Raw genomic sequence first — 21,818 nt, 5'->3', positions numbered from 1 at the left:
GAAGGAAGGAAGGAAGGAAGGAAGGAAGGAAGGAAGGAAGGAAGGAAGGAAGGAAGGAAGGAAGGAAGGAAAGGAAGGAAGGAGGGAAAAAGGGAAGGAAGAAAGATACTACAAAGTGACTTCAAAATTTTTGCTAGCTCTAAGATTCCATGACTTTAGCACAAGACAGAATGTGTCAAACTGAATCGCCTGTGTATTCACAAGACCTATGTTCAGTGATTAGACAGGAATAAACCAAACACCAGATATTAAAACCCTTCCACAGACAGAGTGTGATTCATCACATATGTATCACTTTCTTCTTCTTCTAGGAGTAGTTTCTCTATGGGCAGAGTATTGATTGCCCTCCTTGTATCTTCCTGGTCCTGAGGGACTGGCTCTGGGATGGAGATAGGGAGTGGTACAAACTGTGGCCCAGGCAGTGTAGGGGCTGGGGGCTGGTACTGCAGGGTAGAAGTGGGCAGAGCTGAAATGGGCTGAGGCCATGAGAAGTAAGTCAGAGGTGCTTGGTGCTCCGTCCCCTCCAGCTGAGGCCCACCTGTTGGTGTGGCATTCCTGGTCTGTGGGAAGAATTAGAAAGCACAGGACAGAGGTCAGTTACATTGTGGGAGAAGTCTTTATCTGCCTGGCTCACTTTCTGAGTGTGTTTTTTCTTCATGCCAGACCTTTCCTGATCTCCTACCCCTGGGGTTCCATGTCAGTCCCTATAGTATCCCCAGGAATCTGCCAAGCACAAAATTATAATCTTTGGTCATCCTGTCTTCTGTTCCTCATGTACATTCCTACATGAAAAGGCACATGCATGCACACCCTTCCACAACTAACAGAGGCCCCTATGCATAAGCTCCAGTTTTCTAGCCCATACCTTCAATCAAAACTCACCTGTTCCATGTTCCATTCCTTGATGTCCCTCATATCTGCTAGGTGACAGGTAATTTCATACCCAGTGTACATAGCATCATGACTGCTCATGAATAATATATTGTACCCTTTCTGGTCACACGTACAAGATAACTGGGACCTTCTGAAGTTACAATGCCTTAACCCCAAGGAGTAACTCTAATAATAAGAATTACAGGCACTGTGGCAAGCTGATTAGACCCTACTTTGGCATCATGTGGTAGCTTCCAAATCTCATCACCTAGATATCTACCTATTTTGCCTATATACAGGGTTAATGTGGTCCTATCACCTCAGGAGCCAGGTGTCCTGAGCTTTATCTAATAGAAAATACAGATATATTTCCCTCTTGCCAGTATCAGCAATTCAGTAGTGATGAGCCTCTCAAAGCAAATATTCTTGGTCTAGGACATGAGTTATTTCTGGGTGTATTGAAATTAATAAAAATAATAATAACAGTAAGCATTTATTTGATGTCTACTATCTGCCAGGTACTGTGCTAAGCACTTTACAAATATTATCTCGCTTGAAAGTCGCAATGATCCTAAGAGGTAGGCGCTATTATTATCCTCATTTTATAATTGAGGAGAATGAGGCAAACAGAGGTTAAGTGACTTGCCCAGAGTCACACAGCTAGTAAGTGTCTGAGGCCAGGTCTAGACTCAGATTCTTCCTAACTCCAAGTTTAGTGCTCTAGTCACCTAGCTGTCTCAGGGACCTCAAAATTTGACTCAACTTGGCTCTGCACCCTGAGCTCTGATAGGGCTAAATAAGATTGGGAGAAGTCAGTGATGTAGTAGAAAGAGTAATACATCTGAAGTCAGACCTGAGTTCAAATCTTAGCTTTGACACTTAATGGTTATGTAACAATGGATGTCACAACTTCTTTGAACTCATAAAATGGAGTTAATAACACTTACACTACTACCTACCTTACAGATCTGCTATGAAAAGAATTTGTAAAGTGCTTTATAATGAGTCATGCTTGTTGGTGCAGTGGAACCCAGTGAACTCAGGAAGAACTGAATTCAAATCCAGCCTAAGACACTTACTAGCTGTTGGACCCTGGGCAAGTCACTTAACTTCTGTTTACCTCGGTTTCCTAATCTGTAAAAGGAGAATCACAATAGTACCTACCTCCCAGGGTTTTTGTGAGGATCAAATAAGATAATATCTGTAAAGTGTTTGGCAAACCTTAAAGCACTATACAACTGCCTTATTATTATTTTTTTTGTTGTTATTGTTGTTACTAAAGGCAATCAAGCATCTAACCCATCATTCCTCCCTTCCCCTCAGCTCCGCCCCATGAAGCCGTCAGGCTGAGAAAGAATGGAAATGCCTTTGGGCTCTGAAAGCAGAGATGCAAGGGTATCCCAAGTCCTGTCCAAAGACTAGAGGTGAAAGAGACTACAAGTTGGATTATTCTGGAGTTAGTTTTAAGATCTGAGGACTTTAGTGGACCACAAGGTTGCTATGAATCAACAGTGTGACATGGCAGCTGAAAAAGCTGTTGCCACCTTAGGCTGCTTTAAGAGAAGCATTTTGCCTAGGACTAGAGAGACGAAAGTTCCCCTGCACTCTTTGCCCTGATCAGACCACACCTGGAATATTGGATCCATTTCTTGAAGCCACATTTTAGAAAGGATAGTGATAAGGGGGAAGATGCCCATTGTGGAGTAGTCAGGATGGTGAAGGGCCTTAAGAGCTTGCTGTTAAAGGAACTAGGGAAGTTGAACCTGGAGCAAACAAGGCTTTGGGAGGTTAGCATAGCTGTCTTCAAGTATCTGAAGGCTGGTCAAGTGAAAGAGATATTAAAATTTGTTCTGCCAGAGAAGCAATGGGTAGAAGTTGTATAAGAAGCAAATTTGGATTTTGATGTAAAGAAAAGCTTCCTAATATTTGGAATTATTACAAAGTGGAATCATAGGATCACAGGGTCATAAGATCATATATTTGGAGCTGAGAGGGACCTTTAAAGTCATTGAGTCCAACCTCCCAAATGGCAGAAAGTTACCTCTCACTAGAAATTTTCCACCAAAGGTTAGTCATGTACTTTATGAGAGGGATCCTGGTTCAGATATAGGTTAGACTAAAATCCTGGGTTCTTAGACTGGGGTCTGTGAACTTGTTTTGTTAATATTTTGATTTTGATTCCACACAGTCTCTTTTGTAATTCTATGTATTTTGTTTAGTGCATTGAAAAATGTAATTCCAAAAAGGGGGCATGGACTTCACCAGAATGCCAAAGGGGTCCATGAGGTTTAAAAAAAAAACCAAAACAAAACGTTAAGAGTACTCAGCCTCTGTGGACTCTGAGCTCCCTTCCGATTTGGAGATTCTGTGATTCATATTGGGAAAAGAGATGATGGTCCACAGAGGGTAGGACATACGGCTCATACCCACTTGTCCTGTGTACAGGGCTAATAAAAATGGTTTCATATGTTTCATTTCATCTTTCCATGAAGCCTAGACTTCATGCTACTAAATAAGTCAGGAACAATGTTGGTTCATACTGTTCCCTACAATTGAAATGGCTTAAAGACTACCCCTCCCCCACAAACTCACACATGACCCATCTCCCCTTGTTCAAATCCTACCTACCTTTCAAGGCTCAGCTGAAATTCCATTTCATTCAAAGACTTTTTCCCCTGCCCCACCCCACAACCAGTAGTGCTTTCTAAACTCCCCTAACCTCTTAATACTTCATACATCTCATGTATTTATAGTATACCATTTTTTATTATAGTTATTTGTATGTATTTCTGCATCAAAGAACAGTGAATAGAATATTGGGCTTGGAGTCAGTAAGATTTGGATTCATATACTTAGTAATCTAGGTTCTAATTCTTATTAGCTGTGTGGCCCTGGGTAAGTCATTTAATATCTACATGCTTTAGACTTTAGATTTCTTCGAGAAATCAAAGCAACACCACCATTGATTCTGGAAAGACTCAGTGGACCTATGACTGAATTCACAATCCCCGTAACCCCACTGCCCCAGACAAAAACTCTTCCCTAACCCCTACTTTCCTTTATTTATTGTCTCCCCACTAGCATGGGACTCAGTGGATAGAGCGCTGGGCCTGGAGTCAGGAAGACCAGAGTTCCAATCCAGCCTCAGACACTTACTAGCTGGGTGACCTGGGCAAGTCACTTAACCTCTGTTTGCCTCAGTTTCCTCATCTATAAAATAGGGATAATAATAGCACCTACCTCCCAGAGTTGTTGTGAGGATCAAATGAGACAATAATTGTAAAGCATTTAGCACAGTTCCTGGCACATAGTAGGTACTATATAAATGTTAGCTATTATTATTAATATGTACAAATACAAATATGTGACACAGTCCCTGCAATTGAGACTGAGGATTTCTCAATGGCAGGGACTATCTCACTTTAGCAGTGATTGACACATTGTAAGTATTTAATAAGTTGTTTCATTCATTCATTCACTGCCTAAACTTATTTACTAAGCTCACTTTGAAGAAATCCCAGTGCCTTCAGATTTTCCCTTATTTGTATACATATACATGTATATTTATTTACTGGGCTCAGCAAAGGACTGTATTATTCTAAAGACTAGATTTAAGTATGAGAGGCTCATTACCAGAAGGAAAGATGAAAAAAGCAATTATTGAAGCATCTACTATGGGCCAGCACTGTTAAATGCTTAATGAATATTATCTCATTTTATCCTCACATCAACACTGAGAGGTAAATGCTATTACTATTTATATTTTACAGTTTAGGAAAATGAGGCAAATAGAAGTTAAATAACTTGCCCGAGGCCAGATAGCTACTAAGCGTCTGAGGCCAGATCTGAACTTAGGTCTTCCTAAATCCAAGCCAAGTGCTCTGTCCACTGAGACTGCCTCAGCAGGTAGTCTACTAGATGACGATGTCTTTTTTTTTTTTTTTTCATCCATTAGCAATTCACAAAGACTATCTACCAAGACAGAGAGAAAGCAATTAAGTTTTTACTTAAGGAGGGAATAAAAAAAAAAAAAGCACACCAATAAAATCCTGGATGTGTTTGAAGCATTAAAGTATCTTCCCAGGATTATAACCTCCTTGAGGGCAATGATCATATCTTACACATCTTTACATCTCCTCCAGAATGTATTCCATAGTATCTTGCCCCTGGCGGGGGATTAATAAATGTTGTTGCCTGAATTAATAAATGAATGCATGAATGAATGACACCTAACACTTAAACAACACTTTAAGGTTTGCAAGGCAAAGCATAAGATATGCTGTCTTATTTGATCCTTACCACAATCTTGTGAGGAAAAGGATATTATCACCATTTTACAGATGAGGAAATTGAAGCGGCAATTAAGTGACTTGTTCAAGGTCATAAAGCTAGGCAGGATTTGAAATCCAGTCCAATATTTTGCCATATATCTATGCCACCTTGCTGCCTCAAATGAAAGAATAAATAATAATAGCTAGAATTTATATAGAGTTTTAAGGTTTGCAACACATTTGATAAATATTATCTTATTGGATTCTCACAACAACCCTAGGAGGTAGGACTTATCATCATCCCCATTTTACAGATGGGGAAACTGAGGGAGACAGAAATTAAGTGACTTGCCCAGGATCAGACAACCAGTAAATGTCTGAGGACATATTTGAACTCAAGTCTTCCTGACTTCAGGTCCAATGGTCTATCTACTGCCCACCTAGTTGGCTCTGAATGAATAAATGAATTTCCTAGTCACTGCTACCAAATCATTTAGAGTTAACCACAAAAGTAGGGGAAGTTACTCAATCCTGGGTCCCCTTGAAGTGTCTAATGTCAGTAGATTAGAAAAGAAGGATTGAAGCTGGCATTTCACCCCAAACAGATTGACAATTAGTATCAACATCAAGTTAAAATGTTACATTATCAAGACAGAAATGCACTGCTGAATTAAATTTATAGAGGGAACTGAGGAGATTTAGGCTAAAGAGGCAGAAGAAGAGAACTTGTTGTCACTTGACATCATCAGGAATTCCCAAGGAAGACAACTGAATATCCTTCAGTTGGGGGACAATAGTTTGGGAACAGACTTCAGTGGAAGCATACCGTAAAGTTGGTGATGAGTGGCTGGGAGGCATACGTCAGCACCGATGAGGGTCCAACCACCGTGTAGCTGGGACACACAGGCTGAACAAACATATCAGTAGAGTAAGGGCAGCTGACACTTTCATGGGGCATGTACTCAGGATAAGGTGTCCACGGTGTTAGGGGCTGCAGGGTGGCAGGAGCAGGCTGAGAGAGCCAGCCTGTGCACAGGGCCCCTTCTTCGGTCACTGTGGATGCAGGGACCTCCATGTCCAGGCAGGATGGTCCTGAAGGGAAAGAATCATTGAATCTTAGAGTTTATTTCACAGATGAGTAAACTGAGGACTAGAGGATGAAGTGATTTGCCAAGGTAGCATAGTTGATAACATAACCAAAAACAAAAAAAATTTGGGTCTCTGTACTCCGAGTACAATTTCACTCAAGGGCAAAAAGTAGGTGAGTCATCAGGGATGAGTCAGGCAGAGTCATAGGGCAGGAGGCCTCAGAAGCTATCTAGCCTGACCCCTTTATTCTAGAGATGAGAAAACTAACACCCACAAGACTTGCCCAAGGTCACAGAGATGAAATTTGAACCTAGATCCCCAGACTCTAGAGCCAGAATTCATTCCATTATACCATATTCTCTTACTGAGAGGCCAGAACCAGACAGAAGCATCAAAAAGGACTTACCCATTGCGGCATAGGTTGCAAGGGGTTGATGGGGCAACACCACCTAGAGAGAAAAGATGACCAGGTTGAAGATTCCTCCAGATTCTGAGTGGCTCCCAATCTTAGCTGGTCTTCTCAAAGACCATGGGGCATCCCTGATAATTTTCTCCTCCATGTAATTAAATTCAAACCCACTCAGTGTAGGATATTACAATTGACCAATGGAGATAAAAAGACAGTAATAAATTGGCCCTTGTCTTCATGGGGAAAATGTAACAAAGCCTTCAGTGAGTATGCCAATAATAAACATAAGCTCACTAAATTGAGACTACAGGACCCACACTGAATGATGAGCATCTTGGCACAGGTTCATGTATCCTTACGGAGACATCCCAAAGGTAACTTCCCACCCTGCAGAGGAATGCCCCCAGTGTTGGTCCAACCTTATCTAATCCCATTCTTTGCAACAACTGGTGTCCTCACCGTGGTTGCGGCCACTGTGAGCCCGCCGCTGGCAAGGCCGCGCTTCCTCCTCAGCAGTTCTTTCACTGGCTCCTTCACACGGACACCTTGGTATGGCCGGGGTGGTGCTGGTGCCTGCTCAGGAGCCGATGCTGCAAAGTACAATTTCATTCTGTGCTTATTGCCCATTCCTTTACAATTTCTTTTCCCAGGTAAAGTTCCCTATTACTTATAGTTTCTTCTCACCTCAAGTCTTCAAAGGTCTGGGTCCAAGAGGAGGAGTCAGAGGGTTCTCCCTACCTAAACTATCACGTTCATCATGTTACTCCCATGACCCTAAAACTTAGATATCTCCTTATTGCCACCAGGATGAAGTTCAGACTCCTTCATTTCACCTTCAAAGACCTTAGCAATCTAGCCTTGATCTCTTTTCCTAATCTTATTTCCTTCCATTTAAGTCAAGCTCTTCCAACTGTCTCCTGGAACAGGGATAATGTGGTCTCTCCTCTTTGCCTTTAGCAATCCCATTTCTCCTTCCTGAGATGCTCTTCCTGCTCTTTTAACACTTATCCAAACTCTAACTTTTCTTGGAGGTAAGACATTTTCCATCCTTTGGAATCCTGCAGTACTTACTGCTTTCATTTGGAGCTTATCATAAACTGCTTCAGATCATTAGTTATTATTGAGTATTATTGTTTCTTGTCATCATCATTATAGCTAGCATTTATAAAGCACAACAAGATTTGCAAAGTGCTTTACATATGCTAACTAATGTGATCCTCATAGCAACTCTGAGATAAGTGCTATCATCATTCCCATTTTACAAATGAGGAAACTGAGGCAGACAGAAGTTAAGTACCCAACATCATCTGAGGCAAGATTTGAACTCAAGTCTTCTTGCCTCCATATTCAGGCTTTTGTAATAGTATAAGAGAGAGGTAATGAAGGCCTGAATTACAGTGGAAGCCATGTGAATGAAAAGGGAATAAATATGAGAACAGTTGAAGATACAGAATCCACAAGACTTTAACTGATTGGATGTGGGGGTGAAGGAAGATGACTATGAGATTATGAACTTGAGTAACTAGAAGGATGGAGCTGGCCTCAGCAGAAAGAGGGAAGTTTGGAGGACAGATGGGTTTGAGGAGGAAGAAAGATGAAAATTCCATTTGGGACATATTGAGTTTGAGGAGCCTACACAACATCCAGTTTGAAATATCCAACAATCTACTGTAGCTAGAGCTTGGGAGAGCAACTGTGGTTAGTTATATAAATCTAGAAGTCATTAAGCCTCTAGTTACTAGAGTCTAGTAGGTGATGATCACCAGGAGAAAGGGGGGTGGGGCAGCTAGGTGGCCCAGTGGATAGAGCACCAACCCTGAAGTCAGGAGTACCTGAGTTCAAATCTGGCCTCAGACCAAACACTTAACACTTACTAGCTGTGTGACCCTGGGCAAGTCACTTAACCCCAATTGCCTAACCAAAAAAAAAAAAAAAAACCAGAAGAAAGGGTGCAGAGCAGGGGTTCTTAGTCTTTTTTTTTTTTGTCATGGACTCCATTGTCAGTTTCATGAAGCCTATGGACACCTTTTCAGAAATATGCTTTTAAATGCACAAAAAGGAAACCAATTGTATTGAAATACAGTTATCTATAAACACAGATATTTTAAAGTTTACATATCCTAAGCTACGAGCCCCTTATGTAGAGAAAGAAAAAAAAAAGGAGTACAAGATAAAACCTTGGTGGATAATCATGGTAAAGGGGTAGGATATGGAAGATAAACCAGCAAAGGAGAAAGTCAAACAAATAGGAGGAGAACCAGGAGAAAACAACTGTGGAAAAACACAGGGAAAGAAAGGAGGTAATCAATAGTGTCAAATTATGAGGTTCCAGGAAAAGGAAGAATGAAAGCAGTTCATTGGATTTTGCAATGTAAGACAGCTGTTTCTAGAAGCTTGAAAAAGGGAGGACCGATGTAGGACTGAATGAATGGCAGAGTCAAGGTTTTTGTGGATGGCAGAGGCTCGGGTCTATTTGTAGGTAGCAGGAAGAAGCCAGTAGAGATAGAAAGACTGGAGACTAGAGAGCAAGTTTAAGGGTGCAAGCTCCTAGAGGAGATGGGATAGGATGGGATTCAGGCACAGTGAAGGAGGATTGCCCTTCACAAGGAGAAGGGTAATCTCTTTGTCAGAGAATGGAGCAAAGGAGAACAGAATGGGAGATGAAGTTGAATGGGTCTAATGTGTCAAATAGAAGAGAAGAGAGAGGTCATGATGGTTGGCCTATATTTTTGGATAAAGTAGGAGATGAGGCCCTCTGGTGCAAGAGAGGTGAAAGGGACAATATAAGAGGCTGGAGAAGAAAAGGATTAGAATAGCTACTGGGTGGGGGAGAGGTAATAGAAAATGAAGTCAAGTAGGAAAGGAGTAGTGATGGCCCAGTTGACATTAGATAACATGCACTTTAGTGGATCCAGTCCACACATGTGTGTCACTTCCTTGAGAGCTATGTAAAGTAGGAGTAGAGAAGATGAATGGATGGCCCCGATAAACCGGGGTTTGGGTTTGGCAAGGCCTGAGTGGTCATTGGACAAGATGTCTTGAGGTAGGAAAGCTAGTTACTTCTTCAATCATTAGATGAATGGAGCTGGTAGAGATGTCCCTAAGCATGAGCCCTGTACCTAGAACACTTTCTAACCTGTTTCATCCCATAGCAAAGCTGGTGACTTCAAGAGGTAGCTGTTGCCAAATAATAGTAATACTCTCCCAGGGCTGGGGAGCCTGTGGCCTCAAGGCCACGTGCAGCCCTCGAGGTCCTCAAGTGTGGCCCTTTGATTGAACCCAAACTTCACAAAACAAACCCCCTTTAAAAAAGACCTCGAAGTCACAGGTTTTCTACCCCTGTATCAGTTTCCTACCTGTCTTGCCCATGTGAGCTAACTGACAATAATAGGAAGGTCTGTTCTATGGACTTCACAGGGAGCAGGTCCATAGTCAGGTTCAGCCCACCATGTATCAGCCCAGAGTTTTTCCAGCAAGGTCCTGCTATCACTTACAGATATGAGTGACCCAGGCTTTGCATCAAAGGCCAGGAAGTGTGGCTATCTATTAAACCCACCAGATCCTTCAGTTTAGGCCCATGGCTGGACTTTGCTCTGTAAATATCTAACTGATAAAATTCCACTCTTGGCTCTTTGAGCACTGCCATTGCGAGGAGTGAGGGGTAGGATTACCAATATGCCATTCACCTGAAAGTGGGAGGAAAGTACCCCACAACCTGAGCTCACTGAAGCAGCTGTTCCCCCTCAGCCTTGGAGCTGGTGCTGAGGCCCATGATATTGGACAGACCCCTGAAGAATACCTCTGGCCATCTGTCCAGTTGACCTACCTCCTGGAATCAAGGTACTTTTGCACATACCACCCTCACCTTCTCCTCAATCCCAACCGGTTTTACTTACCCTACACTGGCAACCAGAAGGAAGGGGATAGGAATACTCCTCTCTGGAGTCTCTTCTTCTAGAGCAAGAAGTGTTTGACCAAGGGGCTCTATCTGAGGGTTAGATCTAGTCCCACAATCTATCCATTTAGGTTCTAAGTATAATGGAAATTAGGAAGTTGCTTTACGGGGGATGAAGAGATTGGATAAAAGCTTTAACCAAAGCAAAAGCTTGTCTCTTCCTCTTCAATTACAACTCAGTGCAGAGTGCAGTGTGGTTTCAGTCATATGTGTGTGTGTATATACACACATACATACATATATACATACACACACATAAAGTTCAAGCATAATGAAATTTCCCCCAAAAGAAACAGATTCATAGCTATTTTGCCCCTAATTTGCATAGCTAGTTCTGAGGAATACCATGGAAAACTCATCAGATTGCCTTTCCGGCCGCATGACATGAAACACAAGCTCTACCTTAAACTACTTCTAAAATATCACCAATCATTGCTTTCTATTGCTTTCCAATCAATATAGGGAGGCTAGTGAGTGGAGCTACCCTCCAATGTTTGCATTCCCATGGCATTTGTGTCAATAGGTGTAACATGACCCCAACATGCCACAACTTCTCTACCTCCCTCAATACTCCAGGTGATGGAAAGTCCAAGGCTGGGTCCAGCTAATGGGGGTGACTCCCAGTTGCTACATTCGGACATGCTCTGAGTAACTATTTGAGGAACTGCTTCTAACCTGCTCCCACAGTCTACCTCAAAGCCTATAAGGAGATGATGTGGTATACTGGAGATCAAGTCAAGTCAAACCAACAAGCATTTATTAAGCACCTACTATGTGTCAGGCATTGTGCTAAGCACCGGGGATAGAGAGAAAGGTAAAAGCCAGTCCTTGCTCTCAAGATGTTCACAATCTAATAGGAGAGACAACACAAAAAAACTATGTATGAACAAGATATATACAAGATAAATTGGTGATAATTAACAGAGGGAAGGCTCTGGTAGTAAGAGGGATCAGGAAAGGTTTGTTGCAAAAGGTGAGATTTTTTTTTTTGCTTCTTTTTTATCTTTTTTATTTTAGACATACTAAAACTTAAATACATAACAAGAAAAGAAAAAGAAACATATTACAAATTTTAATATTAAACTTAAATATAAAATAAGAAAAAAATGCCATGTGCACAGCAGAACATAGGAGAGAATTCAGAATATATAGCAATAACTTTCCATTTCAAGAAAGCCTATATATTAAATACTGCATGTTATGTTGAAAGTTGTCCATCTTTGCTTCCTTGTAAGTTTTCTTTTGTTCTCTGCTATACACTTTTTACTTTGTTCTTTCCCCCACCTTCCTCCCCACTCCCCCCTCCAGGCTACAGTTAAGCATGGATTTATTTATAAAAAAAGGTGAGATTTTAGCTGAAGCTTAAAAGAAACCAAGAAAGCCAGGAGGAAGAGATGAGGGAAGAAAGTGTTCTGGGTATGGGAAATAACAGTGCAATTGCCCAGAGTTGGGAGATGGAGCATCCAGTTTGAAGAACAGTGAGGAGGCCAGTGTCACTTGGCCAGGTTATTAGGGGAGCACTGTAAGGAGTTAGAAGATTGGAAAAGTAGGAAGGGGCCATATTATGGAGGGCTTTAAAAGCCAAACATAAGATTTTATATTTCATTCTAGAGGCAATAAGGAACCTCTAAAAGGGACCTACATGTACAAAAATATTTATAGCAACTCTTTTTGTGGTGGCAAAGAATTGGAAATTGAGAGGATGCCCATTAATTGGGGAGTGACTGAACAAGTTGTGGTATATGAATGTAATGGAATACTGTTGTGCTATGAGAAATGATGAACAAGCTGACTTCAGAAAAACCTGGAAAGACTTGTATGGTTTGATCCTGAGTGAAATGAGCAGAACCAGAAGAACATTGTACACAGTAACAGCCACGTTGTGCAATGACTAATATTGATAAATTTAATCCTTCCCAGCAATACAAGGATCTAAGACATCTCCAAAGGCCTCATGATGGAAAATGCTATTCACATCTAGAGAAAGAACTGTGGAGTTTGAATGCAGATCAAATCATACTATTTGCTATTTTTTTTTCTTCTGTTGTGCTTTGTTTCTGCTTTCTGGTCATTTCTCCTATTGGTTCTAATTCTTACCGACAACATCACTAATGTGAAAATATGTTTAATAGGAATGCAAATGTATAGCCCATATCAGATTGTGTGCCATCTTGGGGAGGGAGGTGGGGAGAAAAGGAGTGAAAAATTTAAAACTCAAAAGCATATGGAAGTGATTGTTGATAACTCAAAATAAATTAATTAAAAATTAAAAAAAATAAGGAACCTCTAGAGTTGATTAAATATGTAGGTGACATGGTCAAACTTGTGCTTGAGGAAGGTCAATCTGATAGTTGACTCCTGCAGTCAGGAGACTTGGGTTCAAATCTGATCTCCAACACTAGTATGTGACCATGGACAATTTACCTAATACCTCTGAGGATCAGTGTCTATCTGTGAAATGAGAATTAGAGACATCAGGGTATGGTGGCAACCCTTAGAATTAGGAAAATCTAGGCTCAGGTCCTGGCCTTTTCATCCTTAATCTCAATTCAGGGTGGAATGCAATCTAATCTCAGTCCCATATACATCCAGTTCAGGCATAATGAGAATTCTTCCCAAAGAGGTGGATACATAGCCATCGTACCCACCCCATTTCCCTGACACAAGTTGCCCTCTGGGCACCCAACTGGGACAAGCTAACTCTCTGGATGGAGTGTAGAATAAGCATAGATGCCTATCCAGAGACTAAAGGGAACTATCAAAGGTCATTTTGTCCATTGTTCTTCCCTCAAACAGCACCACCTCTACCCCAGGCTCCCATTCTTAACAATTTCATTCTGATACTTGAACGTGTTTAGGTCAACTTTGCAAATATTTACAAAGTCCCCAAAGTTCCTTAGCTGACCCACTCACTGCCCAGCCACAATTCATGATGAAGATAAAAGAAACCAGCCTTTCTACTCTTCACCTGGTTTAAACATCTGCTTCTTCTGCGCTATTGACAAGGCTAATTCTGAGAGTGTCTGAGCACAATTCCAGTGAAATCCTGGAAGCTTTAGTACAAATCCTGAGAAGCCTCAGTCAACCACAAATCAGACGACTCATTTTAGGCTATGATTACAGTAGAATCAAAGCAGAAGTGGAAGGAACCTGAGAAGTCACCTTATCCAGTCATGTCAAACTGAAATAGAAATGATAATCCCTATAGCAAGATTTCTGAAGGCTGTACACACTGACTCAGTTTTAAAATGTAATTTTGTTTATTGTTCTTGTTAAATATTTCCCAACTATATTTTAATCTAGTTCAGGTTGCATTCAGGAGTGTTATGGTACTCATGTGGTTGACCCCTCTGATAATCTGCCTTCCCCCCTTTTTTTTTTTTTAAATAGATGAGGAAATTAAGGTCCGGAGAAAGGGATTGATTTATTTAAGGTCACACAGCTAGCTCGTGGTAGATCCACTCGCAAGAGCAGCAATGTATACAGTCCAGTAGAAAGATATTTGAATTTAAAGACAGAAGACTGGTGTTGAAATCTTGGCTCTATCTCTTCCTATCTCTGAGTAAAATCCAGCAAGTGATTTTTATTTCTCTGGGCCTCTATGTCCATATGTATAAAATGAGGGGGTTCACCTAGGTAGCTTTTCAGTGCTGGTAAATGTTTAACAGAGGTAGCTAGGAGGGGCTGATTAGAGTGCTGGGCCTGTAATCAGGAAGATCTGAGTACAAATCCAACCTCAGATACTTACTAGCTGTGTGACCCTCGGCAAGTCACTTAATCCAGTTTGCTTCAGTTTTCTCATCTATAAAATGAGCTGGAGAAAAAAATGGCAAATCACTCCAATATTTTTGCCAAGAAAACCCTAAATGGGGTCATGAAAAGTTGGACATGATTGAAACAACTGAACAACAATAACAAATGTTTAACAAACAGCTTTCTGGGGGAAATATATATCTATATGTGTATCTATATCCATATACACATGCTTGACACACTTTTAAGTTTAATCTGCATTATTAACATTTTCTCCATCTCTTTCTTAAGTCTAGAAAATCAATAAAGCAATCAATCAAGCCCTAATTTGTAGCATTTGCTGATTTCCAAGATGTAAAGGCTCACACAAAATTTAATATTTGGCTCTCACTAACTAGAGCACACCACTGCATCAGAATCCTTATAGCTCTAAATCTATGATCCTAACTGTCTTTCTAATTCTATAGCACCTCTCATCAGTATTGATTCCCCATAATATTGAGAGGGAAAAGAAATCTTAAATTACAGCTATATTCTCTCATAGCACCGGGATCCCAGAAGTAGCCCATTTTTCAAATAGTTAAAATGAAAAAATAAATTAAAGAAAGTAAAATTCTAGACCAGCCTGAGAATAGACACCCAGAGCAAACATGACATCTTCAATTATTTAACCACAATCTCCCTGGGATTCTGAGAAAACCATGTTTATGTTACCACATGGGATACCACCATGGACCCAAAAACATTACCATCATTTGTCCTGGTGCTCAAGTGCCCATTATTTCCCCAATTGTTCTCAAAGGGTGAATCACCAGATACAACCATTGCCACAACAAGGCTGGCCATCATCCAGTTTCCCTTGGCATGTTTTGTTGGGGGATTTGAAATTTCAACGCTGTTGACTTTCTGCATCATTGGAAGCTGCCAGTCAGAGTGAAGGAAAAACAGATTTCACTTACGGAAAAACCCATAAATTCAGGCCTCAGTGTGGGCTTCCCTTTTCAGAGACGAAAAACTGAAAACCTGAGGGTATAAAAAGGCAGCTGCAGACATTTCGGTTCCCCCTGCTGAACACCCGGACATGCTCCAGCTCACAAAAATAAGGCTGCTGCAGCTGCAGCCTCACTACAGGCCTCCAACTACGACAGGCAAGAGCTGAACCAGCATGGGCATATGCTGCCCATTTCTGGGGTCTATCGGGCATCGCTGTGCACCGATCCAGGGGGACATGTGACCCATACTGATTTAAATAAATATGGCTTTCTAGTTCCTTGACTAAGGTATAATAAAATACCACCAACTAAATTTGCAAAAATACCTGCCTTTATAGTTTTAATGACCCCCTACAGTAACCACCCCGGGCTCTCACCAAACAGAGGTTTTTCACCTAGTTATGCCTTAGGCCGAAGGATCATAAGCTCAAAGAAGCATAGATTTGAGGCTACGAGGGATAGACAGGCCCTGCGTAAATGCATAAATGACCTCAGCATTCAGTCTGTATAGCTATTCCTAAGGGGTCAGACATCTAGAGTTAGAAGGAAACTCAGAGGCCATCTGCTTCAACTCTTTCATTTTACAGACGAGGAAACTGAGGTCCAGGAAAGTGAAGGAACTCATCCAAGATCATGCAGGTGGCAGATCATCCGAAGTAGGATTTTACTTCAGCTCCTCTAGCTCCAGAGCCAGTGATCTTTATTGTGATGCCCCTCAGTTACTGCCTGCCAGCTGAGGGCATAGGCAGGCCCTTCTCCCAGGGCAGCTGCTCGTGGGCACGTTTCCACCACAGCTGCCATCTCAGGCAGTGTAGGGTTGAGCTGCTGACAATGGGCCCATTGGTAGTCTCCTCCACCTGGTAAAGACAAGACCCGAGCTTCAGCATAATCCTGGGTCAGGCCCACTCTGTGAGAAGGTTTGCCTTCCTGGCTGCCGAGGCCCACTGCACTGCAGCCTCCTCTGGACCATTCTGAAAGGTGACACATTTCTTCACCCACCTCAGCATGTGACATAGTTATCAATTCTTCTAAGGAGTCTTGGTAAGTATTTTGTTCATATTTTCTACTGAAACTTCTGTTTCATTATCACACACACACACACACACACACACACACACACAGAGCAAACTAAAAAGTAAATAATTGATCAAACCTGATCAAATAAACCAATCAAGAGGCAAGCACACATGCCCAGGTTTCTGAATGAAAGCAAAATTCAAAAGTTGCTGCCACTCTTCACTACAGTTTAAGGAGTCTCTTTTGACTTGTTTGTGCTAGAATTCAATTCCATTCCAGTCAACCAACATTTATTAAGTACCCACTATGGGGCAGACATTGCAAGAGAGACTCAGTTACTGGTATGGAAGAGGGAAGTGAATAAGCATTTATATGGCACCTACTATGTACCAGATGCTATATTGAGTGCTTCACAAATATTATCTCATTTGATCCACAACAACCCTGCAAGGTAGGTGCTATTATTGTCCCCATTTTACAGTTGAGGAAACTGAGCCAGACAAAGGTGAAGTGACTTGCCCATACAGTTAGTAAATGTTGGAGGCACTAAAGTTTCCCTGACTCCAGGCCCAGTAGTCTATCCACTGCCCCAGCTAGCTGCTTGTAAGCAGGATGGAAATGAGCTGAAGAGGGATGGGTTTGGTAGTATATTGAATTCCTTCTCTCAGTTATTCATTGAGTCATACATCAGTACATAGGATTTGGTTTTCTGGCAGTTAAAGATCCTTTCTCCTTATGGTGAAAGTTAGCCTTGGAATTTTCCACATAGTTCCTTTCGCTCATCTGCCATGGCTATTTTCCCCAAACCAGACAGAATGAGTCCAATGGGATCCAAAGGTAGAACTTAGCATGGGTAGAAAAATGCCTTCTTCCCCAGATGAGTTTGAATTGGGTGATAGCCTGCTTTTACTATAGACCAAAGAGGTAGTGCCTTTGTTATGTAAATAATAATATTAATAACAACAGCTAACGTTTCTATAGTGCCTACTATGTACAAGCACTGTGCTAAGTGCTGGTGATATAAAAAGAAGCAAAAGATAGTCTCTGCCCTCAAGGAGCTTATAATCTAATGGAGGAGACAACATGCAAATAAATATACACAAAGCAAGCTATATGTAGGATAAATAGGAAATAATCAATAGAATGGAAGTGCTAGATTTAAAAGGGACTGGGGAGATCTTCCAGTAAAAGATAGGATTTTAGTTGAGACTGAGATGAAACCAGGGAGGTCAGTAGTCAGAACTAATGAGGGGGAGCATTCCAGGCAAGGGGGACAGCTAGAGAAAATGCCGGAAACTGAAAGATGGAGTGTATTGCTTGAGGAACAGCCCAGAGGTCAGTGTCACTGGATCAAAGAGTAGGTTTCAGGGAGTAAGGTGCATCAAGACTGGAAAGGTAGGAGGGGACTACATTATGGAGGTCTTTAAATGCCTAACAGAGCATTTTGCAGTTGATCCTAGAGGCAACAGGAGCCACTGGAGTTTATTGAGAAGGGGGTTGACATGATCAGACTATCTCTGGGGAAATCATTTTGGCAGCAGAATGGAGGATGGATTGGAGTGGGGAGAGACTTAAGGCAGGCTGACCCACCAGTAGGCTATTGCAATAGTCCAGACATGAGGTGATAAGGGCCTGCACCAGGGTAGGGGCAGTGTCAGAGGAGAGAAGGGGCCAATTCAAGAGATGTTGTAAAGGTGAATTCAATAGGCCTTGGCAACAGCTTGGATATGAGGGCTGAGAGACAGTGAAGTGTCCAGGCTTCTGTGTTGTGAGTCTGAAGGGCCAGGAAGATAGTGTTGCCTTCTACAGCAAAAGGGAAGGTAGAAGGTGGGGAGGATTCAAGTGAAAAGATAATGAGTTCTGTTTTGGGCATGTTTAGTTTAAGATGTCTACTGGCCAGCCAGTTTGAGATGTCTGAAAGGCAGTTGGAGATGTAAGATTAGAGGTCAACATAGATGTCGGATAGGTAGATTTAAGAATCCTCAGAGTAGGGGGCAGCTACATGGCGCAGTGGATAGAGCACTGGCCCTGAAGTCAGGAGGACCTGAGTTCAAATCTGGCCTCAGACCAAACACTTAACACTTACTAGCTGTGTGACCCTGGGCAAGTCACTTAACCCCCAATTTCCTAAAAAAAAAAAAAAGGATCCTCAGCATAGAGATGGTAATTAAATCCATAGGAGCCGATGAGATCACCAAACGAAGTGTATAGATAGAAGAGAAGAGGACCCAGGACAGAATCCTGAGGGACACCCATGATTAGAAGGTGTGAATTGTTGGAGGATTCAGCAAAGACAGAGCAGGAACATCAGATAAGTAGGAAAAAAACTAGGAGAGGGTGGTATTCTGAAAACCTAGAGAGAAGACAGGATCAAGGAGGTGAGGGTCATCAACAACATCAAAAGTTGCAGAAAGGTCAAGAGAATGAGGATTGAGGATTGAGAAAAAGACTTTGGATTTGGCAACTAAGAGATCATTGGTAACTTTGGAGAGAGTGGTTTCATTGGAATGATAAGGACAGAAGCTGAATTATAAGTGGTTAAGAAGAGAGTCAGAAGAAAAACCTTGAAAGATTTGCATGAACTGATGCAAAGTGCAATGAGCAGAACCAGGAGTATAACCTATATCAAATTGCTTGCCTTCTCAATGAGTGGGGGATGGGGGAAGGGAGAGAATTTGGGACTGAGAATTTGAAAAAAAAAGTGAAACTTTTTTTACATGTAATTGGGGAAAAAATAAAATATTAAATTAAAAAAAGAGTAAGAGGAGAGAAAATGGAGGCATCTATTGTATATGGCCTTTTTTGAGGAGGTTGGTCAGAAAGAGCAGAAGAGATACAGGACAATATAATTAGTGAGAATGGAAATCTTTTGGAGACAATATGCAAATAACTCTACAAACAAGAGATATGCAGATTAAATTAGGGGTAGTCTCAGAGGGATGGTACTAAGATTAAGGAGGACTGGGAAAGGCTTATTTTAGAAAGTGGTCTGTTAGCTGAGATTTGAAGGATGCCAGAGAAGTTAAGAAGTATAAATGAGGAAGGAACATATTCCAACCATGGGGGACAGCCAAGGAAAACATTTGTCACCTTAGTGGTTCAGTGCATAAAGTCCTGGATCTGAAGTCAGGAAGATTCAAATTTGAATACTTACTAACTTGTATGACTGAGGGAAAGTCAAATAACCTCTGAATGCCTCAGTTTTTTCATCGGTAAATTGAGGAGGATAGCACCTGCCTCCCAGGGTTGTTATGAGGATAAAATGAAACGTAAAGTGCTTAGTATAGTGCCTGGCCCAGAGGTGGCACCTAAAATACTTGTTAATTCAATTTAATTTTAGTTTAATTTAATGACTGGAATGTACTACCATATGGAAATGGCTGGGTTGGCCCTATTCCCCATCCTTGTCAGTGTTAGACAGCTTCTTTACCAGTTTTTCATCACTTGCTAGATCAATGAATTAAATGAATTCCCATTTCCACAAAATCACTTCAGTCCTTTATTGTTAAAATCACAATATCAGCTCCAAGCAAGTCTAGTTGTCTGAGCTGAATGGAACCAGGAACCTCAGTCAAGCCCAGTTTCTCCTCAGCTCAAATTTCTTTTCTTCTGACAGGCCCAAAGTCTAATATACCTTGAGCCCACCAACCAATGGAAGAGCTCTCTGGACAACCTATTTTCTGAAGAAGTGATGGTTCCCAGAAGAGAAACTGATGGCCCCCAGATGGCAAAATGCTCACATGTAGAGTCCTGAGAACTGAGAGGCCTCTCCAGTGTCCCTTAAGGTTTTATTTTTGGTGTTTTATGACTGAAATGACAGAGGATAAGTCCACCTGAAGAGCCAGCTGCAACTCCCCGCCTCTTATAGAAACTGAGGTCAACAGAGCAGAGCAGATCCCATCTCAGGCATACAACATTATTGGGGGATGGGGAGGGAAGATGGCCAGCCACTTAACTTGTCTACATCTCTACTTCCCTCCTGGAAGAGATCTTATGCAGACAGACCTCTTTCTTGCTCAATCCTAAGATCAAGGAATGTGTCACTCTTTACTGTACAGTGGGACCCTCTGAAAGGGAAGAAGGTATCACATCTATTAGGCTGTAAGCTCAGGACACTGGGATGGGGCTGGCTTCTAGGCCTCTTAGCCCCTTCACACTAGGTCTAAGATGGCACTGAACCCCAAGGGACAACATGGCATGTTAGAAAGAACACCAAATTTGGAGTCAGAGGACCTGGGTTCAAATTACAGCTCTGCTATTTATAACCTCTATGATTTGGGGCAAGTCTGAGTCTCAGTTTCCTTATGAAGGGGAAATGAACTAAATGACCTCCAATGTCCTTTCTAACTCTAAATCTTATGCTTTTGCTGCCCTGGTGCAAGATATACAAGGGTAGTTGACTGTGCTGGTGGTGGTGGTTGTTGTTCAGTGGTTTCAGTCATGTCTGACTCTTTGTGACCCGATTTGGGGTTTTCTTGGCAGAGATACTGGAGCAGTTTGCCATTTTCTTCTCCAGCTCATTTTTCAGATGAGGAAACTGGAGCAAACAGTAAGTGAATTGCCCAGGGTCATTTAGAGCTAAACCTGCATGCCTGAAAGTTATACAGAAACAATAACAATATAGTCCCCCTGCCCCAGCTCCTGGGTCTAGGTCTAGTGACAGTACGATTGAAAGCCCACCTAGCTGACTTCTTGGCCTGAGGAGACTCAGTTATCAGGTATGATATGACCAAGGAACCAAGGGACTGGACTCCAGGTTTAGGAATTTTCCCCACCAAATTGGGCAGGCCCAAGTCTAGGAGCCAGCATTGAGGTCTGAGAAGAGCATTTTGGTCATCTTAGAAAGGAAATTAGATCTAGCTAGACTCTTATATCAGAGAGATTGCAAGGGTATTCACGTAAGGGACCCAGGTTGCAAAGAATGCAACAAGACTAATGCTTATTTGGCCTACATTTCTGGTCCAAGGACACAGGCCCAGGATGCTCCAATTGTCTCAGTACAGTCCAGCTCTCTCCCTAATAACTCTAGAGACATGAGGTCAGTTCTGGCCCAGACCTGGGGAATTCAGGCACTAGACTGAATCCAGCCTACCCTAATGAGACCTAAACCTCCTGAGTCCTGTGAAATCAGTTGGCATTATTTCCAGACCAAATTAGAGTCACCCCCACATTTAATTCAGAATTGTCCCAAATATGGACTTGCGCTTACTAGGGAGAGAGGAGAGAATATCCATCCAAATTCATTTGCCTTGAGACCTTGTCTCCCTTTGATTTCTCCATGATTTTTCCCTAGAACTCTCTCCCCCTAGAGCAGGGTTTCTAATATAGCCACCTCCCCCTCCTCTGGGAGTCCATGGATAGATATCAGGGAGTCCATGAATTTGGATAGGGAAGAATTACAGATTTATTTCAATACAAATGGTTTCTTTTGTGGTCACATAAAATTTATATAATTTAAA

General features: G+C 41.8%; 1 protein-coding gene across 1 annotated transcript in view; it reads right to left on the bottom strand.

The window, feature by feature from the left end:
* Positions 1-175: 175 nt before the first annotated feature.
* POU2AF1 (POU class 2 associating factor 1) overlaps positions 176-21,818 on the bottom strand; it is a 33,187-nt gene continuing 11,544 nt past the window's right edge. Inside the window, exons 2-5 of the mRNA XM_027847318.1 lie at positions 7,102-7,232; positions 6,640-6,682; positions 5,971-6,236; positions 176-560 (exon numbers count right to left, since the gene is read on the bottom strand). Coding sequence (XP_027703119.1) covers positions 249-560; positions 5,971-6,236; positions 6,640-6,682; positions 7,102-7,232 — 752 coding nt within the window. The 3' untranslated portion in view covers positions 176-248. The remainder of the gene's footprint in view (positions 561-5,970; positions 6,237-6,639; positions 6,683-7,101; positions 7,233-21,818) is intronic.

This window comes from Vombatus ursinus, unplaced genomic scaffold (genome assembly GCF_900497805.2).
Source record: "Vombatus ursinus unplaced genomic scaffold, bare-nosed wombat genome assembly UNPS02015398.1, whole genome shotgun sequence".
NCBI lineage: Eukaryota > Metazoa > Chordata > Mammalia > Diprotodontia > Vombatidae > Vombatus > Vombatus ursinus.
The sequence above is the reverse complement of the archived record's forward strand: the minus strand, read 5'-3'. Positions and strand labels throughout refer to the sequence as shown.